General features: G+C 39.7%; 1 protein-coding gene across 2 annotated transcripts in view; it reads left to right on the top strand.

Annotated features, from left to right (window-relative positions):
• LOC126458578 (casein kinase I) overlaps positions 1-27,724 on the top strand; it is a 105,958-nt gene that overhangs the window by 54,061 nt on the left and 24,173 nt on the right. For both annotated transcript variants that reach the window (XM_050095710.1, XM_050095711.1), the window contains exons 6-7: positions 8,058-8,228; positions 27,573-27,721. In XM_050095710.1, coding sequence (XP_049951667.1) covers positions 8,058-8,228; positions 27,573-27,721 — 320 coding nt within the window. The remainder of the gene's footprint in view (positions 1-8,057; positions 8,229-27,572; positions 27,722-27,724) is intronic.

The following is a 27,724-nucleotide window of genomic DNA, read 5'->3' as shown; positions in this document are numbered from 1 at the left end:
ATTTAGTAATTGACTTCACCTGATGATGTAACTAATATTATGAAACCGGTTGCACTTTTAAAATAAAGAAACCACCAACAGAAAAATGCTTCTATCGGAGAGCAAAAAATGTGAATATACTCCTCTGTATTAAGACTCTGACTGATAAGTGGGGTACCAGCTGCCTCCTTGTACCTTGCTCAGCAATTTCAAAAATTGTTGCAAAAGTATTGGCACGAGAACATATTCACACTCCTTTTAAACTTCAGCTCACTTCTCACTCTCACAAGCTACCCTGACTGTAGTTCACTCATGTCCATTAGTCTCATTCCGCTCCACTCCGAATTACACATTCTCACTCTCATTCGGCCCAAGTCATTGTAATTATCCCTTTGTGGCTCTCCAACTGTCATTGTCCCCCGTCTCACAGCCGCAGTTGCATTCATTCTGTCCTCCTGCTACTGTCTCCTCTGAGTGTCACTCTCTCCCTCTTGTTCTTTCTTGCTGCCAATATCTCAGTCATTCTTTCCTACAATTGCGCTCTCTCTCTCTCTCTCTCTCTCTCTCTCTCTCTCTCTTTCCCCCTCCCTCCCCCCCCCCCTCTCCCCCTCCCTCCCTCCCTCCCTCATTGTCATTGTCAGAGACTGTGTGTGTCATTATCGCTGGCTCTCACCCATTTCCACTTTCTCCTTCTCTTTATTCTTCTTCACTCTTTTCCTAGCACTGTTCCCTTATTGTCTACTACGTTGCACTGCCACCATGTTCCTAGCTTTCTCTCATACTGCTGTGGTCTCCTTTGCTCTTTCTGTACCACAACCTCTGTTTACTATCTTCCATTATTTATTACGTCTCCATCCCTTTCCCACTACTACTGTATCCTTCTCCCTCAGCATAAACAAGTGCAAATATGGTCGCATGTCAAGGTGCTGAGGAAGATAGAATGAGGCAGCTGATACCCCGATTTCAGTCAGTCTTTGAGCAAAGAGGAGCATATTCGCCTTTTTCATGTTCAATAGGAGCATTTTTCTGCTGGTTCCCTACTTTTCTATGCCACCGAAGGGCATGTCAACTCGTACAAAATGAACTTCATGGGTCAGTAAAATTTTTATAGTTTACTTATGTGAAATTGAAATAACCCAAAATTAATTTTACACCCCGTGTGCACAAAAATTTTTCTTCTGTTTCGGGACTACAGTTTGGAGTTCTCAGAACCCTTCTGTTGATAACAGAGACGTTTTACTTTATGAGCTATGTTTTCGCCTCGCACTGCATTTTACGTGCACAAGTAGGGTAACTTTGGAACTTCTGTATCTTGGCTCTGATAAAGATTCTAGAAAATTTTCATTGTTGTTAGAGATCGGAATTTAAGGAATATATATCGTAAAAATTACAGCCATTTGCTGTGCATAACGGTTTTGCAATCTGCGACTGGGGTTTGGTCTGCTACTGATGGTGAAAATATGGTGAAATATGCCTTTTTTGTTTAGTCAGGAAACCTCCATGAATTTATGCAATTTTTTCATACATTTATTCAATCATTAATTCATGCATTCATAGATACACATGTCAATTTAATCATGGGCTTACTACAGATATACCTATCATAAATCACTCTATTTAATTTTTATGTTCATAATACATGTGTACCAGCGGGATAATTTTGAACCACTGTATCTGGAAAGGGGATAAAGATATCAAGAAAATTTTAAAGGGTATTAAAAATTGGGGTCGTAGGAATACGTCATAAAAATTTCAGACAGAGCCTGTGTTTAGGATTATCAGGCTGGATTTTGGGTTGGGGCTTCCGAGGAACCACCCATGAATTAATGGTGCCTCTGTAAGTCCCATCAAGCCCACCATATATCACATCAAATGCAAAATGAACTAACCAATTTTCTCCATTTGCCTAAGTGGGATGAAATGTGTAACATTCATATTTTGACCTTGTACTGTAAGATAGTGACACAAAGATAATACTACTCTTGGGTATACAAATGGTCCCTAGCCCACAGCTATCCAAATCATTTGATGTGAAGGCCACCCCCCCCCCCCCCCCCCCGCCTGCCACGCGCCACCCCTCCCCTCCTGTCATCTGTTGACTTGTGACATGAATGTGACCCCTCTCCAGTTGGTAAGTGACGTGAACACCCTCCCACCCCCTCCCAACCACACACGCACAACATGGATGGTCACTCGCCTTCCTTTGTTGGCTAGCAACCCCCTCCCCCCATTAACAGGGACATATATAAAACACCCCCCCCCCCCCCCTCCCTTGCACTGACATCCCCCTCCGATTGCCCCTTCCCTCCCATGCTACTTGATGGGATGGCAGGAGACATGATTGGAAAATGTAAAGGGCAGTGAATATATATATATATCTGTTAATATTCTTATATATCTAAAAACAAAGATGATGTGACTTACCAAACGAATGCGCTGGCAGGTTGATAGACACACAAACATACACACAAAATTCAAGCTTTCGCAACCAACGGTTGCTTCATCAGGAAAGAGGGAAAGGCGAAACGATGTGGGTTTTAAGGGAGAGGGTAAGGAGTCATTCCAATCCCGGGAGCGGAAAGACTTACCTTAGGGGGGAAAAAAGGGCAGGTACACACACACACACACACACACACACACACACACACACACACACCCATCCGCACATACACAGACACAAGCAGACATTTGTAAAGGCAAAGAGTTTGGGCAGAGATGTCAGTTGAGGCGGAAGTACAGAGGCAAAGATGTTGTTGAAAGACAGGTGAGATATGAGCAGCGGCAACTAGAAATTAGCGGAGGTTGAGGCCTGGCGGATAACGAGAAGAGAGGATATACTGAAGGGCAAGTTCCCATCTCCGGAGTTCTGACAGGTTGGTGTTAGTGGGAAGTATCCAGATAACCCGGATGGTGTAACACTGTGCCAAGATGTGCTGGCCACGCACCAAGGCATGTTTAGCCACAGGGTGATCCTCATTACCAACAAACACTGTCTGCCTGTGTCCATTCATGCGAATGGACAGTTTGTTGCTGGTCATTCCCACATAGAAAACTTCGCAGTGTAGACAGGTCAGTTGGTAAATCACGTGGGTGCATTTACATGTGGCTCTGCCTTTGATCGTGTACACCTTCCGGGTTACAGGACTGGAGTAGGTGGTGGTGGGAGGGTGCATGGGACAGGTTTTACACCGGGGGCGATTACAAGGGTAGGAGCCAGAGGGTAGGGAAGGTGGTTTGGGGATTTCATAGGGATGAACTAAGAGGTTACGTAGGTTAGGGGGATGGCGGAAAGACTCTTAGTGGAGTGGGGAGGACTTCATGAAGGATGGATCTCATTTCAGGGCAGGATTTGCGGAAGTCGTATCCCTGCTGGAGAGCCACATTCAGAGTCTGATCCAGTCCCGGAAAGTATCCTGTCACAAGTGGGGCACTTTTGGGGTTCTTCTGTGGGAGGTTCTGGGTTTGAGGGGATGAGGAAGTGACTCTGGTTATTTGCTTTTGTACCAGGTCGGGAGGGTAGTTGCGGGAGTTGAACAATCTAACTAGTTTGTTGTATGTTGCTCTTGTTGTTGTTGTTGTTGTTGTTGTGGTCTTCAGTCCTGAGACTGGTTTGATGCAGCTCTCCATGCTACCCTATCCTGTGCAAGTTTCTTCATCTCCCAGTACCTACTGCAACCTACATCCTTCTGAATCTGTTTAGTGTATTCATCTCTTGGTCTCCCTCTACGATTTTTACCCTCCATGCTGCCCTCCAATTCTAAATTTGTGATCCCTTGATGCCTCAGAACATGTCCTACCAACCGGTCCCTTCTTCTCGGCAAGTTGTGCCACAAACTCCTCTTCTCCCCAATTCTATTCAATACCTCCTCATTAGTTATGTGATCTACCCATCTAATCTTCAGCATTCTTCTGTAGCACCACATTTCGAAAGCTTCTATTCTCTTCTTGTCCAAACTATTTATCGTCCATGTTTCACTTCCATACATGGTTACACTCCATACAAATACTTTCAGAAACGACTTCCTGACACTTAAATCTGTACTCGATGTTAACAAATTTCTCTTCTTCAGTAACGCTTTCCTTGCCATTGCCAGTCTACATTTTATATCTTCTCTACTTCAACCATCATGAGTTATTTTGCTCCCCAAATAGCAAAACTCCTTTACTACTTTAAGTGTCTCATTTCCTAATCTAATTTCCTCAGCATCACCCGACTTAATTCAACTACATTCCATTATCCTTGTTTTGGTTTTGTTGATGTTCATCTTATATCCTCCTTTCAAGACACTGTCCATTCCATTCATCTGCTCTTCCGGGTCCTTTGCTGTCTCTGACAGAATTACAATGTCATCGGTGAACCTCAAAGTTTTTATTTCTTCTCCATGGATTTTAATACCTACTCCGAATTTTTCTTTTGTTTCCTTTACTGTTTGCTCAATATACAGATTGAATAACATTGGGGAGAGGCTACAACCCTGTCTCACTCCCTTCCCAACCACTGCTTCCTTTTCATGTCCCTCGACTCTTATAACTGCCATCTGGTTTCTGTACAAATTGTAAATAGCCTTTCGCTCCCTGTATTTTACCCCTGCCACCTTTAGAATTTGGAAGAGAGTATTCCAGTCAACATTGTCAAAAGCTTTCTCTAAGTTGACAAATGCTAGAATTGTAGGTTTGCCTTTCCTTAATCTTTCTTCTAAGTCGTAAGGTCAGTATTGCCTCACGCATTCCAATATTTCTACGGAATCCAAACTGATCTTCCCCGATGTTGGCTTCTACCAGTTTTTCCATTTGTCTGTAAAGAATTCGTGTTAGTATTTTGCAGCTGTGACTTATTAAACTGATAGTTCGGTAATTTTCACGTCTGTCAACACCTGCTTTCTTTGGAATTGGAATTATTATATTCTTCTTGAAGTCTGAGGGAATTTCACCAGTCTCATACATCTTGTTTACCAGATGGTAGAGTTTTGTCAGGACTGGCTCTCCCAAGGCCGTCAGTAGTTCTAATGGAATGTTGTCTACTCCCAGGGCCTTGTTTCGGCTCAGGTCTTTTAGTGCTCTGTCAAACTCTTCACACAGTATCGTATCTCCCATTTCATCTTCATCTACATTCTCTTCCATTTTTATAATATTGTCCTCAAGTACATCGCCCTTGTATAGACCCTCTATATACTCCTTCCATCTTTCTGCTTTCCCTTCTTTGGTTAGAGCTGGGTTTCCATCTGAGCTCTTGATATTCATACAAGTGGTTCTCTTTTCTCCAAAGGTCTCTTTAATTTTCCTGTAGGCAGTATCTATCTTACCCCTAGTGAGATAAGCCTCTACATCCTTACATTTGTCCTCTAGCCATGCCCGCTTGCTCTTATGGAAGGTCATACTAGGAGTGTTGATAGCAGTGACTCATGTAACTTACAACTAACTCTGTTCGTACTGTATGTGCACTCGAAGAAGTCTTGAGAGTAACTGAGATGGTTGTTTGAACTTGTAGAATTTAGTGAGATGGTTCTTGGAAATGGTAGAATTTGACGAAGTGTAATGACCAGTGTCTATATCTTTCTAGTTCTGCAACTATAGCTAGTTGACAACACTGTGTTTAGTGCATGTGCATCTGTGAAAGTGGAAATGGCATACTTAGTTTACAGTATCTGAAATGTAATGTTATGTATATTGGATTCAATTTTTATTGTGTATTAACATGTTTGACACATTAAATGCATTGGTGGCTGCTGGCTAAAGTTGATCGTGACTAGAAAGCCGAAAGTGCGAGTCAGCATTGTTAGATTTCTATCAGTTCATTTACTTCTATCACCCAGCTCTCGAGAAGATTTCTTAGAGTGGAAGAATAGCAGTTTCTGTGTGACACACCTGCATTTTAAATTATTAACTGTGATTGTACAGTTATTATCTGTGATAATAATATAATGCTTCAGAATGCATACTGGGATTCAATCATGGGGAATCATTGACTCCAGTTCCAAATGATTACAAGTCACATTGTTGGAAAAGCTTGATTAACTTGTGAAAATGGTTACCACTTATGAAGTAGCTGCTTTTTTGTGTTTATGATTTATTTTGAGTATTATATTGGACAAATGGAATGTGCAGTGGTGCTACATGCCTTGACATTGTGTAAAATTAAGGTTTTTGCAATTATTAGACATGCTGAATTAAAATTTCTGTGTTTATGTAGGCCCCAAGGAAAATATTGCATCCTCATTACAGTTATTCTTGGTCTATTTTCAAATATGAAAATAATTACAGGAGACTTTCTTAGAGCGCAATATGTATCATTTCATACTTTAACTGATACATTAACATTCACAATGTGTGGGATTCTTTCATTTGGAAATTGATTAACTAGTGTTGCCGTGTAGTCCATACCAAAGAATTATAGAATTTACTAAGCAGCCAGACATATAAGAAACTCCATGAGCAGAAACACATCAAACACCTCTTTGATTAGAATACTTAATGCAAAGAAGAAACCACAGCAACTTGATGATGTCATAGAAACAAGAATTGCTTCTAAACAAATAACATTTGAGTAGAACTACCAAGCAAGGTGGCACAGTGGTTAGTATACTGGACACATTCAGGAGGACAAGGGTTCAAATCCCCATCTAACCATTCACATTTAGGTTTTCTGCAGTTCCCCTAGATTGCATAAGTCAATTAGTGTGTTGGTTCCTTTCAAAGGACACAGCCAATTTCCTTCCCCAACCTTTCCTAATCAGAGCTTGTACTTCATCTCTGGTGACCTCATTTTTGATAGAATGTTGGACTCTGATCTTCCTTCAGTATAACCAATTTTGTTGTTGGGTTTCACTTGGGTCTTGGTGGGCAACAGTACACCAAACTGATAGCGAGAACCTGATCATTAAAAACTATTTGCCAGGATGTGTTTTTTTCCCCTCTACAAACTGTATATTTAAAAGGAAGTTCCCTTTCATAGGAATTCGGCATACTATAATTGTGGTAGTCAAAATATTATGAATGTATTGTTTGTTTAAGTTATCCAGTTTGATCCACATATTTGTATGGCCCCTAATTGTTGTTGTAGCTGTATTTTGGTTGTGGACTTCTTAGCCATGATTGTTGCTAACAATGACACGTCTCTTTAAAATGGAGCCACAGGGGAGGGGGAATGTAAACTATAAGGCAAGGACAGAGGGAAGGTAGGTATGTCCCATAGACATAATTGGAGATAGGGCACAAACACATTTGGACAAGAATGGGTCAGGAAAATTTCTGAAACTGTCCTGACATTTCTGTGAGGGAGGGTGCTTGATTATTACTTTTTCCAAATGCAAATCCAATCATTCTACACTATCTTTCGGACCTTTGTAAAAACAAGTTTACAAGTCCTTATGAAAAGCACTATGTCAAATTTCATGCAGCATAGTCGTCATTTTCCAGGCTGAAGCTGTGTTGATGGGGAAATAGGAAGACGAAAACGTACAGATTTTGACATTAGAGGTTCTGTTTGCTTACAACATGAGCAGGTGCATTATTTAGCTTTAATATTTTACTGCTTGATGGGTCATTTACAGTAATTTTATACATTGCCTGTAATTTGGATGTTCAGTGTCCATTGACACACAGTGGTTCCTATTTCATTAGGCAACACTTGTCAGTCTACATCAATGAGGTAAATAAAGAATGAGTCAGTTATTCATCTTGCTGGAAATCTTGGGTGCTACTTCATGTGGTATTACAGAAAGTCCACAAAATTTTAATGCAATACTTGCTGGTGACTTTCAGTGGATGATATTGACCGTTGGGGTTTTCTATTTACTGTCAGCATCATCACCTGAAGGTACCAGAAAACATTGCATGGGAAAACTATCCTATATTACTAAAGAGTTTCTCAGCAGAGTGTGTTACTTTGAGGAATTCTTAAACAGTACACATAGTTAGTATTTAAATGTTTTATAAGTTTTGTTTTGAAGTGCAATTGGATGAAATCATTGTAGGAAACAACTTTTCAGTAATGACTTTCTCATTGATTCCATTTTTTTGTTAAAAATGTGTTTGCAACTAATCTCTCTTTTTGTAACAGAAATGTTCTTCTATTTCAGAACAAAGCCGTAGAGACGATTTAGAATCACTGGGGTATGTTCTCATGTACTTCAACAGGGGGTCGCTGCCTTGGCAGGGGCTGAAAGCTGCTAATAAACGACAGAAATATGAGCGAATCAGTGAAAAGAAAATGTCAACTTCCATTGATGAGCTCTGCAAAGGTTATCCAGGTGTGTGCATGTATATATTGGCTTTTACAAAGGTCTGCTTGTGTCTTTGTATGTGCGGATGGATGTGTGTGTGTGTGTGTGTGTGTGTGTGTGTGTGTGTGTGTGTGTTTGTGTGTGTGTGTGCGCGCGCGCGTGTGTATACCCCTTCTTTCCCCCTAAGGTAAGTCTTTCCGCTCCCGGGATTGGAATGACCCCTTACCCTCTCCCTTAAAACCCACATCCTTTCGTCTTTCCCTCTCCTTCCTTCTTTCCTGATGAGGCAACAGTTTGTTGCGAAAGCTTGAATTTCATGTGTATGTTTGTGTTTGTGTGTCTATCGACCTGCCAGCACTTTCGTTCGGTAAGTCACATCATCTGTGTTTTTAGATATATCTGTGTGTGTGTGTGTGTGTGTGTGTGTGTGTGTGTGTGTCACATCAATTAAGTTGTTCTTGATGCATGTTGTGTTTTACAGCTAATAAGTTGATTTTATTGTTTATTGCTCTTAATTCCCAAATAGTCATATCTCAGCATTATGAACTTTTTCATAAATAGTATAATGGGAATTCTGCATGATGTTTCTTTAATAAGCATAGGTATTTCTGGAACAATATTCAATAGATGATAAATTTATCAACATTTCATAACAGTATTTCCAGTTTGTAACTGTTATTAAAATGTTATGCATAGTTTACTGTTATAGAAGCCTGCTATGTAACATTGCTTGATTTTGAGAATCTCTTCATCATGTGTGGTTTTTTTACTCGAGTTAGTGTATTGTCGCGTATGTACTGAAATTTACTTTCTGGAAAACGTGTGTATGAAATGACTTCAGCGCTTCCATGTTTGATAGGAAACAATGCTTTTGCCATTGTCATAATCATAATGAAATTTATTCCTTGGTCCAAAGTCTTGCTAGCATTGTTAACATTTGGACAAGAAAGGGTCAGGATATTTTCCGAAACTGTGCAATCCTGTGGTTGTAATCTCATGCAGTAGCCATCATTTGGGGATCTCTTGATGAAGTAACCATTCCAATTGTAATCAGCAACTTCCAAACATTCATATCCTGTTTAAAGGAAACTGAAACACTTTCAAAGGCTTTACACAGCTCAAGACGGTATTTGAGTAGAGAGCTGTCTATGTGACTTTGACTACTTCATTCTACTCTTACCTGGACCATCTACTTGTAAATTACTGAAGCTAGAATAACTGGACCAGAGCAGATAGAAATCTGTGTGATGAGCCAATTTCATTTCATTTTATTGATCAAAGTTTCTCAGGCCCTCGCCATTTGATTTTTTTGTGTTTGTGTATCTTCCATGCATTTATTCAGAAAAATATTCCAGAACACTAAAAACTATAGGAGTGAAACTATAAAGAAAGGTTTACCATAGTAGTTGTAGGGATCAGGTTTCTCGTAGTGCAAGTAATTAGATAATTTGTAAAATAAAGAAAAGGCCACAGACACCAAAATGCACAAACGTTTGCCCCTGTTGCTATGGTGAGCCTTGGCACAGGTATATACAATTGGTTGTTGTACTGTGATGGGCGGGAATAACAGGAAATCATGTAGTGAGCAAGCTTATAGGTACCACTTTTTGCAAAAAAATAACTCCACAGTTGTTCTACTTCCTGTTGGTCATTAATCATCAGTCAGGAGCAACAGTTAAGTATTCAGTGCTCTCCAAAGCAGTTTACTGTGAAATATAAATCAATGCCATGGATACAACAGACATGAAATTGTTAATGGAAGTGCTTCTAGGTGGTTACTTACAATCCTCTTGGTCGATTAAGTGTTGAGAATTGTTTTTATTTGTGATTCTTCAAAGATGCATGGGTAGAAGTGACTCACTGCTAAATGAAGAGATGCGTTTGTGCTACATACTCCTATCGTCAGTAAAAGAATACCTCAGGAATAATTTGTATAAAAAAAAAAAAGAAGAAAGAAAGAAAAACCCTGGCAAATGAGAGTAAAGGCTCTGAACATCTTATTTCAGTCTGAAGTTGGTAATCATTAAATTACAGAATCTAATTCAAAGAAATTTGGGTACATGTTTCCACTTAAATTTTATACATGTGCACTGCTATGTTATCTTTTGTTGAGTCCATGTACTCACATGTAAAAGTGATCAAAGGTAAACTGCACTACTGAGTTTGTAATGGAGTGTAGTGCCACAGTTGTTGAAACTTTTGAATTCCTTCTCTGATGTCTCCCTTTATTTTGTATTTATACCAACTGCCAACATTTACTTTGTTTCAAAGTGTGCAGAGTGTGTATGTAGAGTGAGGCAGCTGAGATGGACCACCCAAAATATATCCAGAACTAGTCAATATATCACTAGGTGATTTTTACTAAGCTGTAACGGACATTGTGTTGATTTTTTTGACATGCGAAAGTAATTTTTAAATTTTTAAAAATTATAGGTATACTGAATTATGGTTCCATCTTTATTTTTTAAATAGTACTATCCAGTTCTTTGTTCCTTTCCCTGTGGCATTGGAAATAATCTTTCAAGAGGACTTTAGTCACACAAGGTGTGGTACTCGATCAAGTAGTAGTAACAAGACATTAGCTCCCCGAATCACTGTTCCACCTCCAGCAAAAGGGGTCCCACAAATGTGTGCTCTAACACAGAAGATGCAAGCGAACTCATAATGCAGGTGCGGTTCACATATTTGTTGTTATGACTGTCATATCAGACGCTCGTAATTGTTGACATTGAGCGCTGATAAATGCTACACACCAGATCCAGACAGACAGTACTGCATGTTGAATTTCATCTGGACATGTCACGTCACAGGCGTTCAAAAAGAAACAAGCTGGAGTCTGGAATGCGCAAACCAGTGACAGGAGGATAATATCGTGGTGTGTGTAACGAGGTGGTGGTCTGACCAGAGCACGGAAGTTCACAGCCCGTCGCTAGAGAGAACACGTGCACATCACGTGACTATACAGAGCTAGCAGCAGCACGAATCAATCGTCCAACACTGCTAGTCGCATTGCATACAGTGACATGGAAGTGTCAATAGGAGAGCAGAGAGGTGTTGTTTGTTTTCTGACAGCGGTAGGAGGAGGAGGAACAGGCATTCATCAACAAATGTCACAAGTGTACAGCAAACACTGCATGTCCCTTGCAAGGGTGAAGGTGTGGCACAAGTGCTTCAGGGAAGGACGGGTGTCGTTAGCCGATGATACGTGGTCCAGAGCACCACACTGCACTGCCGATGTCATCATCCAGTTGGTGGATGCACTCATTACCCAGGACCGGTGAGTGACAATGAAAGCCATAGCCGCCGTGGTTAGATTGAGCATCGGAAGTGTTCACACCATCTTGAAGGAACGACTGCACAAGTGCAAAGTGTGTGTCCAATGAGTGAGTGCCCCACAGTCTTCAATCCCACCAGGAAGCTTGTCGAATGGCCTACTGTCTTGCTCATCTGCAACACTATGCTCGGGAGGGAAATGTGTTCCTGGCACGAGTGGCGGCTGGAGATGAGTCGTGGTGTCATCACTTTGAACCAGAATCAAAATGCAAAGTCTTGAGTGGAAGCATCCAGGGTCACCACCACCAAAAAAAGCTAAGGCCATTCCCCTGAGTGCAGGAAAGGTTATTCTGACGTTCTTCTTTGATCAAAATGGCCCCCTTCTGATTCAATTCCTGCAGCGCGGTACAACAGTGAATGCCCAGTGTTACTCACAAACCTTAACCACCCTTCACCAAGTGATCAAATTAAAATGACCAGGCAATCTCAACTGTCGCGGTTCATTCTAGTTCACGACAATGCAAAGCTTCAGACGGCCAACACAGTCGCAGCACTCCTGCAGAAATTCAAATGGGAGGTTCTTGGCCCCCTCCATACAGTCTGGACATCTCTCCCTGTGATTATTGCAATATCGTCACAATAATCGGTGCTGAAACTACACATTGTTCGAAGACCGATTTACAGAAATTACAATTAAAACTCATTAAATTAACTGAATACATCGAAAACTTCCGTCTTTTTTCAACAGTTTCTTCTACTACAAGAGTTGAGCCGCATTATTTGTTTAAATGATGAAATTAATATATATAGTTTTGCAAACAATCATTTTGACAAAACTGTTAATTACTTGGGAATTAATTCAGGGCTGGTTGTGCTAACATATTTTCGAATGGAGCCAAATAGATATTTTAAGAATACTAGCATTTCATCCTCTAAAAAAATTACAATTATTACAGAATTTATATTTGTTTATAAGTCAACAGTAGAATTTACGTTGCAAGACAATTGCATGTTTCACCCTATAATAAAAAATATTAACTAGGAATACTGAAAATGAATTAGAAAATCAATTACATACATAAAGCTAAGCCCAAAATTAGATCTGTTCTTATAATCTTTAAAACTGAGGGTCAACCTTTCTCTATTATGAAAATGCAGATTATATTCACAGCAGATGGCAAAACAAGAGGGGAATTAAAATTATCCCAGCTTGCTTTGTCACAAAGTTAATGTGAAGACTTTTCCTTCTTAAATGAATAGATAAGGCTCAGAATCGTCAATGCTATCATGTTGTAGTTAAATTTCTGTATCTCTTCTTTTCTCACAATTAGGGGATTAAATCAAACAATGGAAACTCCAGGTAGGATTATCAATAATGTAGGAAAAGATAGATTGGTACTTACCATAAAGAAGACACGTCAATTTGCAGACAGGCACGATTAAGACACTCACATGTAGCTTTCGGCCAGTCTTCGTCAGTACGCACACGCACACACGTACACACATACAAACAAAACATTCACACACAGAAGCAAGCACGCATCACACACACGCGGCTGCCAACTCCAGGATCTCGGGCTGGAATACAACATCACATGGGATACAAGCAGGAATCTGGAGGGGTAGTAGTGTACGGGTGGGGGGAGAGACAAACTCTGTCAGGTGGAGTGTGCAGGGACTAGACTCAAACAGGCGCAGTGTCAGGAGGCTGTTGGTAGAGAGGTAGGGAAAAAGGAACAAAAAATTATAGGAGGAAGGAAAGACGGAGGATGCATTGGCAGAGGGCTGCAAATAAACTAACTGGGTGCGAGATGGGGATGGGGAGGACTGGGGGGGGGGGGGGGGGTGGAAACTGTGGGGTGGAGGGTATGGGGACAGTATGTTACCATAGGTTGTGACCAGGATAATTACAGGAATGGAGAATGTGCTCTACATGCTGGGTGGGCAGATGGAGTGGGCAGGTTTTGCACTTCCTATTCCAGTCCTGTCACTGGTTTATCCTACTTCCATCAGGGACCGAGCCACCTGTGAAAGCAGCCATTTCATTTACCAATTCTCCTGCAGTCACTGCACAGCTTTTTTTTATTGGTATGACTACCAACCAGCTGTCCACCAGGATGAATGGCCACTGCCAAACTGTGACCCAGAGCAAAGTGGACCACCCTGTGGCACAAAATGTAGCTGGGCATAACACACTTGATTTCAGCGGCTGCTTCACTCCCCGAGCCATCTGGATCCCACCCTCCACCAACAGCTTTTCCGAACTGCACAAATGGGAGTTATCCTTAAAACAAATTCTCCACGCTCTCTGCTCCTCTAATTATCCTGGCCTCAACATACAGTAACATACTGTCCCCACACCCTCCAGCCAACAGTTTCCATCCCCTACGTCCTACCATCTCCTCCCCATTCTTGTCTCCCAACCTATTTATTTGCAGCCCTCTGCCAACGCTTCCACCCGTTTCAGTTGTATTTCTTACTTGAGTACAAGGAGTTACAGGAGAAAGATGTTTTATTTCTAAGGACAACAATATGTCTATTTTTATAATTTTGGTAATACAAATAAATATTAGACTGTGCTGATTTCAAAAATTATATGTACTGATACTATAATAATGACAAATATTATGTCATGCAAAAAACAAGATAGTATTAACTGTTTGAAAAAAATCAAGCAAATAAAATGTTGTATACATATAAAACATATTCATTTACAAAAACCTGAATCACTCGAGCATATTGGCTGAAGGACTGGAACCTGGAGTTTCCTCTATTTTTTCTTGAACTTGTTCCTAACTTACATTTTAAGGTTGTTTTCTTCTTCCAGGATTTCTCTCTCTCGGTTAACAATATTTTTGCATAGTACTTCTCTCAAATTAAACATAATTTTAACGAATGAAGCTTGTCTGCTTTTTCCAACAACTACCTGTTCTTCACCGTAACCATATGTTGTCTGCCTTTTTGATAAGAGAATGGAAGCCGACACTCATGACTTTGGGATAAATTTCCACTTCCAGCAGTTTCATTGTCATTGTTAGAGTGGTTACCAACATCGATGTTGCTTGAAAGGACCACAGTATCTTCAGTTGTGTCATTGTCCTTAACTGCAATTATCCCCTCGAAAATGTGTGGGATCATATCAGTAACCATTTAGCTTATATCGTCTATCTTCATCTCAGCTACTACACCACCAGTTTGGAATTGTTCTTGATTACACTTAGCTTTCCTTTTCTTTGCTCTTGCTTTCATGTCCTTCCAAATTACTTTAAGATGCTCTTTTGACTTTCGTGTAAGAGCCTCTGCACTGAATTCAGTGTGTGTGTGTGTGTGTGTGTGTGTGTGTGTGTGTGTGTGTGTGGGTGGGTGGGTTTTTTTTTCCCCCCCCAAGCATATTTTTTCCTCTTTAGCATGTTCGCATCGTGCTTTTTAGGTTCAACAGTAGTTGTAAAATTTCATTCTTTCAGCAAACCGCTCTGTTTCATATTTTGCAATTTTTTATTATTATTATTTTTTTATGTGAACATTTAAATTGTCTTTGGCTACCTCCATGTTGCTGTCAGTGTGTATGTCAAGCTGCAAGTGTCACTTGAATTAACACATCACCCACCAATAATAAATGGTGGTAGCCGTAGATTATGCCAACACAATATAATTGTCAGAAAGTGGTACAATAATATCTGTCGACAATAAATATTTTCTGAGAGAAAATGAAATGCACACGCTAGCAATATGCTGAAATGGCTTAATTCTTTAGTAAAATGGCATTGCTACTTTAGTTATAGCTCTCCAACAGTTACTAAGAGAGAATATTACTACGGAATTAATTTACAGAAGTAGTCCAAACTAAAGAAGTAAGAATTACTAAGAGAGTAATTTATACTAGTTTGTTGTTCACCACACTTACAGCATATTTTGCTGGATTTCACAGATTTTGCATTAAAATTGTAATTCATAGTATCTATAATAGTGATCATTTGAAAATACAGTCAAGTAGATGTAACCTTAATAGTAATTTTTTTCCGCCTGTAGCAAAAACTTCTGAGAGACCTCAGACTGAATGACAGGTTTATGTAAGAGTTATATCGTGTTCATGACGGTGGTGATAATGACTCGACAGCTTCAAATACTTTCTGCACTAAAATGAATGCAAAAAAAAAAAAAAACCCAAACCAAAGTAAAATAAAAATAGTGTCTGGACAAAATTCTATGTAAGATAAAACAAGATGATTATTGCAGGTAGCCAAATTAAAATCATCGATTTTGCAATAAATTTACTTATGTATTTGACTGCAGTGAGAAAATCAATGGTATAATGGCTTTTATGCACGTAAAAAAGTGTATTCGTACACTGAACACAACACTGGAACTTCAAATTTCTTAAAACATGTATATGAGACTGAAAGAGTAGTAAAATTACTTTAACTACTAAGAGAGTTGTAAAAGTTTTTTGAAGTAACACCAACTCATCAATCTTGTCAGCAAAAAATTTTCCTTTTGAAGTCTCATGTGGAAATGGATTTCTCAAAACAGCACAGTTCCTTATTGATGTGGGGTCCAAGTACAGTACATCAAGTGCTACAGAACTGCTGTCTCATCGAACAATCATTTCAAGAAATTTAAAGGAAACTACCAGTCATCTAAACGAAGCTCTTTCTTGAGAGGTGAGGAATGTTTTCAGGTATAGTCTGTCGGTAAACTGAAGAGCGGTAGAGTCCCCACTCTGCCTATTCACCTACGTCACAAGGCGCTACTACAGGCTGTTTGACAACATAGTACCAGCCCTACTGTGGTGCGCACTTTAAATCTGTGGCGACACTGTGGACAGACACATTCTGGCTGCGTTTATTTTCAGACAAATGCATTGAGACTGTAAGGAATACAAAAGATGATAGCTTTTTCGTAAACAAAACATTATAGAGTAAATGATACCAACATAAGAACTGAAGTCAGGATTCTACTACAAACATTGAACCGAATGCCTGTTCATGTGAATGTATGTGCCCCTATTGCTATTCATAAAAACGAACCCCATATAGTGCAATCAATTTGTAGAATTTAAGGCTTGTTCTTACTTTATGTTTCTACTAAAAGGTAGAAGTTTTCTTTGAAGGGTTGCATTGAAACTTAACAATTCTTGCATCATGAAGAGTGTTTAAAAAGTAACCAGAAATTTATAATTTTGTGTGTTGTATTAGTCATATTTGCACTATTTTGTTGTCACTGTCTTCGTAAACGTGTCTGAAAAGTGTCCGTACAATGTTATACATGTTGGGTATTTACTCATGTGTTTTGGTAGCATCAACGATTATTTTTTTTGTATAAAATTAGAGAATCTATATTAAATTTTGTTATAAGAATGGACTAAAGTGTATCAAAATTTTAGAAATGTTAAACATTGCTTTTGGTGAATCTGTTATGAGTAAACCAAGGGCATACAAGTGGTATAAATATTTCAAAGCAGGCCTTGAAGGACAGTGGTTTTACAAGCATGGATGATATTAAAAATGCACGTTAAGAAACCTATAAACTATCCCGAGCAAACAGTTCCGAAAGTGTTTTGGGAATTGGAAAAAATCACTGGTGTAAGTGTATAGTCTGTAATGGGGGGAATATTTTGAAGAGAATAACATTGCTTAGATTAACTAATAAAATTCTTACCAAAAAATGAAAATTAATATGTGAATGCACCTCATATGTCAATCTTTTTACTCCAGAAACAATGTAAATGTTTTGAAGAAAATTTCAACAGTGTTTAGAATAGCTATTGTGCACATGTTTTAAGCAATATGTCTTCGAATCAGGTGAATAGTAACAGAGATAGAGATTTAGAGAGAGGATACATTCAAATGCTGCTGTTCCACAAGCATCAAAGGTTTTACGTTATTGAATCAGTTTCTACTAGCGAAAAGTTAATTAATTTTACCATGAAGTTCTTAAGTTATTATTGATTTTGAACAACTAGTGATAAAGGTATTTATTGCTTTGGACCACATTTAACTGCATTTATCTTGGAAACTATTTAACACTTTTAATACCATGTAGTACATTTCTATCAAAAGAAACTTTATAGTGTATGAGCAGAGTCAGGCTTGAGAGGACACACAGTGTATTTTTTAAGAAATTATTCATTTCCTGATTACATACATTGTATTTTAGAGGTAATCATCGACAGTGTCACTGTCATTATCATCATTGTCACTTTCTAAATCAATAACTATGGCATCTAGTATGTCTTCAATAGAAGCTCAGAAAAGGGCTACATACCTTCTTTCACCAACTGCAGCAACTTCATAAATGATAATTAGATGAAACCATCAGCTGCTGACAGTTGTTGATATACCTTGATGGGGACAGCTGAAAATGTGTGCCCCGACCGGGACTCGAACCCGGGATCTCCTGCTTACATGGCAGACGCTCTATCCATCTCTTATGGGAATCGTCACCTTAGTGTGCACGAGTAATGAGTGGATGGGCAAATATCTATTAGGTACATTACGTATGTAGATTGTGGACAGTTGGGAATGTGTGTCTCACGGGAAGTGTGCAAGGGATAAGTCCCTGCAGCCGTGCTATGCGTCTGTGTCCTCTGTGGCTCATATGGATAGAGCGTCTGCTATGTAAGCAGGAGATCCCGGGTTCGAGTCCCGGTCGGGGCACACATTTTCAGCTGTCCCCATCGAGGTATATCAAAACCACCTGTTAGCAGCTGAGGGTTTCAACTAATTATCATTTATTCTAGAGAAGCTGCACAGTCATCAATGGTATCTGTTCTTTCAAGAACAGTTACTATCTGTATATATGCAGCAGCTTCATCATGCAAATGTTTAGAAGAGTATTTCTTCCGTAGACAAAATTTTCAAGGTTTGCCCAAGCCATTTCAATTGGATTTAAGTCACAGTTGTATGGTGGAAGTCGTAGCACAGTGTGGCCATGAGATTCAATTATTTTATTAATTTCAAATACTTTGTCTTCCGGCTTTCATTGTTTAATTAAATCAAATAATTTTTTCTTTCTCATTGACAAATCAGCTTCCACCTTCTTTTTTAATAACCACTCTGTGGTACACACACCATCAGATTATTTGACTTGTTGCTCTAACGAAGTAGGCGAGTGTCAGCAATATGTCTCGTGGTCTTATCGTATCGTGTTTATCTTCTGCCATTAGGTCAGACGATAGAAATGCCACTTGCACGCTTAGAGTAGCAGATTGACGGTGACCAACTTTAAGCAGAACTTGATTAATTTTCACACACATTTATTAAAATGATGATAATCATAGACATTACGTAACTTGATTCTGGATCTGTTTACAATTGAAAATCTGAAGTTCCTTTGGTCTTGGTACGTTAATCTTATTCTCACATATCTCTGATACTTGACAAAGTGTCTATACATTTCTCTTCATGGCTATGTACAGGAATATGATAATCTTATTAGGTGCAGACTGAAACTTGACTACAGACTAATGCAGACTGATGCAGACTAAGGCAGACTAACTAATCGGAGGTCTGTACACTCGTTATAATACCTCGAGCGTTCAGGTATCACTGCGCGAGTGTGATCCGCGAGGAGAAAAGGTTCTACGTTATCAGCAATCTCACTTGATGTGTGACATATTAATACGCGGATCGGCGGAAGCAGAATTTGGTCCATCTCTAAGACAGTGCCATCTCGTAGTGCAGAGACGGATGAGCGCTGCGCCTGCGCTGTTGTGCTTAGCGGGGCGCGCTCTAGTAGGAAAGTTGTGTACGCGCTGACTACGCGGAACTATGTACACAACACACTCAATCATTTCCCTATTATTCAAGCACCTAGTTGGAGCTTTGTTACGCTCCTTGTTGTGATATGAAGCGTTGTCCGTAGCAAAAACACGGTTCAGATTCGGAATTTAGTCGCTATCCAATTTGAAAATTTTTCATAGTTCCTTTGCCCATGGTAGTCTCCTGTTGCACACCCCACTTTATAAATCAGCTGTGTGTTGAACACATCTTTTGATCCAATATTGACCACTATAATCCTATTGCTTCCGCTAACACTGTCCATAATGACATCTACCGTATTTACTCGAATCTAAGCCGCACTCAAATGTAAGCCGCACCTGAAAAATTAGACTTGAAATCAAGGAAAAAAAATTTTCCCGAATCTAAGCCGCACCTGAAATTTGAGATTCGAAATTCAAGGGGAGAGAAAAGTTTTAGGCCGCACGTCCAAATCGAAACAAAATTGGTCCATTATAATATGAGCCACAATTTAGGTCGAATGAATGACGATTCAGCTACAGTAGTTTGGTTCGAGGCGTAAGCTTAGCAGTTAAGCTTTACCACGTAGCCATTGCTATGCGTCAGGCGCTCCGTCCGTATTTATACGGGTACCCTTCCTTTTTCACTTGCTTCGTCTGGGTTGAATTGATTGCTTATTTTTCTTTGTTCTGATAAGTGCCGTTACTTTGTTATAGGTGTTTCGTCATTCTAAGTTGAAAATGCTTTATTGTACTGTGTCACGCATTGTTTGTCGCATTCTGAAAAGGAGTGTTTACGACCTGTCGCCGCTTGCGGCATGGCTTGCTTTTATACGCGCTACCGCCGCTTCCAATTGAAAATAAATAAATAAATAAAAATAAATAAATAAATAAAATTGTCTCATTAGCGAAACAATGGCAAGAGACTGCAATTTGTTGTTACTTACACTGCTGCTTTCTTTGATAATGATCAACAAGAACCAAATAATAGACTGCGTGTGATAGAAGATGTTGTGAAGGAGAGTTTAGCGAAAAATTTTCTCCGTTTGAATATCTTTGCAGATGCCTCTTTAGTACATTACCTTCTGCACAGAAATTAGTCATCTTAGATTTAAAAATCTAGTCAGTTGTCGTGCTTAATTTCTGACTGCATCTCTAATCTGCGTAAGAATAATACTAATATAAACATGGCATGATATGTACATTCTTCCACGATTGCTGTTGTCTCACTCTAGTTTCGTAGTTTATTAGGCAGGCAGGATTTAAATGAAGTTGCAGCAAACACAAAAGAATACATGGCAAAATGTTTATATTCGTATTATTCTTATGATGAAGAGAATACTGCATGTGATTCACAATTCATAAAAGTTCCTATTAGCAGCCATGTCTTGTCACAGGTAGGAAAAAATTCAGAACGTAGAGTTAGCCATATTGACAAACATCCCAAACAGTCTTGCCAGTCGGATTTTCGTAGTACATTGAAAGGCTGCTACATTCGAAGATGAACAATACGGAATTTGTATTTACTTCTTTGGATAATGTATGAAAATGAAAATGCAGTGGTCGAAACTCGGGGCGTGGAAAAAAGCTCGTCTTCCACCTTTTTTCTTTTTTTAATTTATTTACTGACGCAGAGGTTTTGGCGCCAGTATTTATCTTTGTGCCTGCAAAGCATGCCTGTGTAGCGCTACATATATTCGACGGCAAAAGTTACTTGTGGCGGCACCTACCAACATTTTACAGAACTTCCGCTTATTTTGCACTCGATTCTAAGCCGCAGGCAGTTTTTTTGATTACAAAAACCGGAAAAAAAGTGCGGCTTAGATTCGAGTAAATACAGTATGCCAGGGCCCTGTCAATATTTTCTGTAAGTAATGTTGTCTGCCCAACTTTCAGCATTGTAAAAGAATTTTCTGCGTAGCTCCGTTAATTTCCTCACTTGGATCAGGTGCGTACATCGCCAGTCAATTATATCTGTTCTCTCTACCAGAATCTTTCGTTTACTTACAGATCTTTTGCGGGTAAATCCCGTTTCATGCAGTGTCTGGTGTAAAACGTCTTTCTGCCAAGCAAAATGTATTTTCTGTTTCACGGCAGTAAGTAATTTCCATACTGTCGGCACTATGTTTTGGTTTATGTAAAAGTCCTCCATCATTTGTCAAATGATTGATTTTGTGAAACTGTCTGTAACAATGGGTTTCCATCCAAAATTATTAGTTTTCCTTTGTGGTGATTCCAGTAAACCATGTGGCTTATTTTCGGTTTCTTTCCTTATGCGTCCTATTGTGGCGAGGCTGATGTTTGCTTAAATTGCAGCCCTTTGATTGGGACTGGTAATATTACTAAACAGTTCTTTTTGTGTTGGCTCCTTAACACACACTGTAATAACATCAGAGACAATCGAATGCTTGTTACTCCACGAATACCTCCTCTTATTAGTATTCCGCACATTTTCTCGCAATGCAAGGCGATTATCCATCACTTGCAGATACCGAAGTATATCAGTGAGTATACAACTTCACTGACTGACACTGGAAACTGAGGTCCCAAGAACAGAAATGACATATATCACTGCACACCAATCTACACCACTAGACAGGTAATGGGTAACTGATTTTGGGTGCCCCTGTAGGCCAGTGGCAGCACTCTTCCAAGAGAGGCTATTTCCCCCCAAAGTGACTATGCATTGGAGGGGTACTAACACTCTACAAGTGGGGTAATTAATAAAGTAAAATAAAGTCATGGGAGGACTGCACATTACATTAATGATGATAAGGGAAAAAATGGGAGAAAATATAGAACATGAACAGCATGAACTGATAAAGATATTATGGTCGTTTTACCTATTTCACACTGTGCAATATGTCACGTTTCTTGCTGACAGAGGTCCAGACAGTCCAACAGCACTTTCAGTATGAGAGGCTCTAGTGCATGGCACACATCCTCAATATTGTACTGGAGCACATAATTCTAGGAGATACCAGTGATGATAAGAGAAGCATAGAGATAAATCAAGACAGTGTAATTGACTTTGTTGACAAAAAAATGTTCGACGATGCAGTAAGCTTTTTGACACCACTTAAAATGCCCCCCCCCCCCCTCCCCCCAAGATATTTGTGGTATTTTTGCTATTCCCAACAAGAACATTTAACTTCAAAATTAACAGGTAGGAATATCGACAATATAGGCAAAAGACAGATTGCTACTTACTGCAAAGAAGACACATCATGTTGCAGACAGCCTCAATTAAGACACAAAATAAGATTTGTGAAATATTATGAAACTAAACAATGATGATCTGTTAAGTGCCTAGCTAAACATTTACTGTGCACAACAGTAATAGTCTATTATCTTACACTGCTGGCCACCCAAAATGTAACATCCTGAAGGAAGCATCCAAATCTGGTGAAATTTGCAGCAATGAGAGATGCACATGATTAGCAATTCAATGCAGATGCCCATCACGGGCACCAGTAGTGCTACCTAAGCTTTTATCAGTGGCCACAGGTTCAGCTCACCTACACAAAAACATGTTTGATACATAACAGCAAACTTGTCACAGCTACTACTATGGTAAGGCCAAAAACGGACATCTGCCTGAAATTTTATGAGAACGAACATTTTAAAGGTGGGATAATAAACAAAAAATTCAATGCAGATGATTTTCCATATTTGCAGATGAGATGGTGTGCTAATTTTGGCTGATTTTGATTGGCAGCCACAGGATGACACAATGTAAAATAAAAAGTAAAGTGCAAATACAGTTCAAATGGCAATAAAATTTGATTTATCATGTGTCTTAGCCGAAAAATAATGTGTGTAGGAATTTCAGGAAAATAATAAAAACCCGCTGAAGATGCCACAACTGTGGTGAAACATGTTAAGGTGATAAATCAATGGGTTGTGTACTTACAAAAAGGTGGACCCACCCTTAATTCATTACTCTATGAAGAGGGAATAGACAGCCATGTGGATGCACTGGAATTGTTCTTTCATGCAGTTGTTTTGCATAAGCAACTTCACTATACTTTGAAGATGATAGTGAGCATCTTTAGTGTACATTTCGGAGTTCGACTGAGGGAGAGTAGTTGCCTGTAGGGATTGTGGATTGTCCTTCAGAGAAATCTGTGATTGTGTGTCGAATGGAATCCAGTAACTGTGTAATCACTGGAGGCAGGAGGCAGCGACGGGCTGATGGGACTGATTGCAACCTCTTCATTGCACCACTACACGTGGTGACATATTGTGCGCACGGCAATGATGCCACATTGCGAACCATATCACAACAAATTCGGTGTGAACAACAACCAGTGTCAGCATATACCATTCAACACAGTTTGCAGCAGAGTGGACTGTTGGCAACGCTCCATTGCCTCATTTACCACTGAGTCAATGCCACAGGCATCTGTGCTGGAAACAATGCGATGAAAGTCAGACATGGACCACCAAATGGAATGACATCGTTGTTACAGACGAACCCTGATTTAGCCTGCAGCAGCACAGTGGTCGGATTAGAGTCTGAAGACAGTGTGGTGAGCGATTGTTGAACTGTTGCCTTATACATCACCGTACTGGTCCTGCACCCGGTATTATGGTTTGGGGTGGTATTGGCTTGCACTCCAGCATCCCACTAGTAGGCATTGCTGGTGCACTAACCAGTCAGCATTACGTCTCTGAAGTGTTGGAGCCTTTTGTCCTCCTAAACGTATGGAGCTTGCCAACAGCCACATTGCAGAAGGATAATGCATGCACACATGTGGCATGCAATAGTCAAGACTTCTTTGTTGTCCGTTGGATTGCATTGCTGTTTCAGCTTTCCTGTTCTCCCAATCTCTCATGTATCAAAAACTTCTGATCAATGATAGCGGGATAACTGGCCCGAGATACGCCACCTGCTGCTACACCACCTGCTGCTACACCACATCAGCTTTGGCAATCCAATCTGGCTTCGATTCAATGACAAGGCTTGTAGCAGCAGTTATAGCCAGCAATGTTGGCAACAATCAGTACTGATTTCATCAACTTCTTCACTTTACATGGGGTTGTATTTTCAGTCATGCGATCTTTGTGCAACATGTTATCTCCCAAATCAGTTTGGCTCTGATATCTCCAGCCTTTCTTGTTGTTGCATTTTGGATGGCCAGCATTGTGGAACAGGCTGTTCCAGATTTTGGAGACTTGTCACACACTGCAAACAGTGAAATGAGCAGGTACACCATGGAGCACTGTCGTTTGCTGTGAAGAATCAAATGGGGCCCCCACAGAGAAGCCTTGTGAACTGTCTGTCTTGCTTACATGATTGCCGACTACCTTCTCGTAGTGTCCACACCACACTGTCTTAGAGTTTCTGCAGTGAGCACTTCAGACAGCGCCTGCTCCATGACACTCATCCGCAGCTCGTGGTCTAGTGGCTAGCATTGCTGCCTCTGGATCACAGGGTCCCGGGTTAGATTCCTGGCCGGGTTGGGGATTTTCTCTGCCTGGGGACTGGGTGTTTGTGTTGTCCTCCTCCTCCTCCTCCTCCTCCTCATCATCATCATCATCATCATCATCATCATCATCATCATCGTTTGTGATGGTGGCTAAATTGGATTGTGTAAAAAGTGAACTGTGCAAAAAATTGTACTTTGTACGGGTGCTGATTACCATGCAGTTGAGCACCCCACAAACCAATCATCATCATCATCATCCATGACACTCGCTGCATCTTACTGGCCCTCCACATCAAGAAGGAGCAGCACCTTGTCGAGAAGTCCAGTTTCACTTGCAACCTCAGAAGATAGAATGACTTCGCTGACACGATCGATGAGTTTGTTGATCATGGGAACTATCAGATATCTGCAGATGCAAGTATGGAACTTCTAGATGTGGATAAGGGTCATGCAGATGCCAATAGTTTTTGTTATACATACCTCTACATATATGGTGGTGGTGTTAAAGAAGAAAAGCCATAATTGACAGTGTTCAAAATCAAACAGCTTGATGGCTGTTAATGCTGAAAAGATCCAACAGGAAAGATACTGTGTGATGACAAGACTGCTGGAAGTGTTAGTGACTAAAAGCCATTGTCATCAGTGAAATACATAGGTATTATAATCAAGTTATTGAAAATAATTTTCACAGCCTACAAGATGTGCGGTATGGGTTACAAACTGTCCTCTGATTAACATCCACAAGATTAGCTATCTCCTAAATTTGATGTTGAAAGTTGTAAATACAAATGGGAACAATGTAATGTAGAATCACCATCAGTTAATTTTGGTACTCTTCATTAAACCAAGTCTGTAAATGGGGATCTGTCACACCCTATAATAGTGAATAGGTGGTTACATGTGAAAAGACAGTGATTCCAGTGAATCTACCAATCATTTTCGGTGGTGAAGAACAGAATGAATTATGTTTGCTGAAACAGGACCCTTCAAATAACAGCTTCATGGTGTCACAATTACTTACCAGAGTATACATTTTCACTATAATTTTTTTTTCTGCCACCAGGTATTTTTCACTTTGTCTAGTTCTTTGAGTATTGATGAAATGGGGCACAAAATGAAAGGGCAAGCATCACTAATATGAGAACATTCCCATACCATAATCGCCAACCTCATCATGTATGTGAATTTTATAAAATACTAGCTTAGTGCCTGTTGCTTCACTCGTGTAGACTGTGTGGTCTGCAGAGATTTCTTTTGTTTTTATTTAATCGAATTTGTATGTTGTTCACAATTTGCAACACCTTCTAAGGTTTTCACACTAGTTAAGGCCATATAATCTTGGTCTTTCCTAAATGTACTTCTGACCAAAAGGCGACTGTGGTAGCTGAAGTCCAGAGTTTTTGTTTTCTCGTACACACACAAGCAGACATATATGTCTGCTTGTGTGTGTGTGTGTGTGTGTGGGGGGGGGGGGGGGGGGGGGTCTAGCTTCAAAATTGCTTTAATAGCGACATATTTCAAGAAACGAAAAAGTCATCCCCTATTTCACCCCCTTAAAAAAATCCCTTCTTATATGATGGCTACAGTGTAAGAGCCACACCTTCTCCAAATTTCAAGCCTGTATCCTTAGCAGTTTGGGCTTGGTGATGATGAGTCAGTGAGTCATTCAGTCAGGACATTGCCTTTTATATGTAGAGATTTCAAATTTCACCAACTTTACATTTATATTCAGCCATACATAGGTGTAATTCTGTTCAGCCTAAATTATTGACAGTTTGTCTTGCCAAAACATCACAAGAGGAAGGATTTTTCAAATACTCAAATTAATTTTAGTATCATATTATGTGAAACATTTATTAGGAGGAAACATTAACATCTTGAGATCGGGTATTCTGCCAGATATCAGCATCATACATGCACAATATTTCTACAATGTCTTTCATCATCTTTATTAAGTGCTACCTGAGACTGCTTGTTGAGTGAAATGGGTCAAGTACTGGACTCGTTCCACTCAATGAGCAGTCTGTCGGAGGTAGCACCTGCTGAAGATAGTGAGTCACATTTCCAGATATTGTGCACAAAATTTGCTGATATATGGCAGAATACCCAACACTTCAAGATTTCAACAGATTGACAGGAAGGCCTAAAGAATAACAGGAAATGTATTTTCTTCGCAAGTTAGTTTGGCTAAGCTGTACAACTTGCTTTAACACCAAAATTGAGTTAGGGTGTTTTCTGCATTGTGGAATAATGATTCCTGATATAGCTCTGCACTAATGTAGTATTTTGCCACACACACACACACACACACACACACACACACACACACACACACACAAACATAAAAGAGAAGTGTCAGAATTACAGTTTAGTAACATAATTGGAAGGAGGCAGAATTGCAGACTAGACTTATATTATTGACCTATTATTTCTCAACAAAATCACCACACATGAGACAAAGGACCAAGTTTGATTTTCAAAGACAGATGCTGTTCTGGCAATTCTCACTATGTTTCTGTAACACATAATCCAGTTTTGTGTGTGTGTGTGTGTGTGTGTGTGTGTGTGTGTGTGTGTGTGTGTGAGAGAGAGAGAGAGAGAGAGAGAGAGAGAGAGAGAGAGAGAGAGAGAGAGAGAGAGAGATATGAACAAAATTAGTTATTTTACTAGTTAAATGACTTATCTGTTAACTTTAAAAGGTATTTGTGTCATTTTCAATTTGTGTATTTATAGCTGTGCAAATATTGGTCATGCTCATTAAGCTGCAAATATTGGTCATGCTCATTAAGCTGCAAATATTGGTCATGCTCATTAAGCTGCAAATATTGGTCATGCTCATTAAGTAACTTGTTAATATTTTAATTTGTTTTTTGTTGATATTTCTGTAGAAGGAAGTTTTAATTTTTAATTGAAATAACTTGTTCCTAGCCGAATTCCATGCCTACCTAAACTACTGTCGCTCATTACGGTTTGAAGAGCGGCCTGACTATTCTTACCTTCGTCAGCTATTTCGGACACTCTTTCATCGTCAGGGCTTCACGTACGACTATGTATTTGACTGGAACATGCTGAAATTTGTG

This window comes from Schistocerca serialis, chromosome 2, assembly GCF_023864345.2.
Source record: "Schistocerca serialis cubense isolate TAMUIC-IGC-003099 chromosome 2, iqSchSeri2.2, whole genome shotgun sequence".
Taxonomy (NCBI): Eukaryota; Metazoa; Arthropoda; class Insecta; order Orthoptera; family Acrididae; genus Schistocerca; species Schistocerca serialis.
The sequence above is the reverse complement of the archived record's forward strand: the minus strand, read 5'-3'. Positions and strand labels throughout refer to the sequence as shown.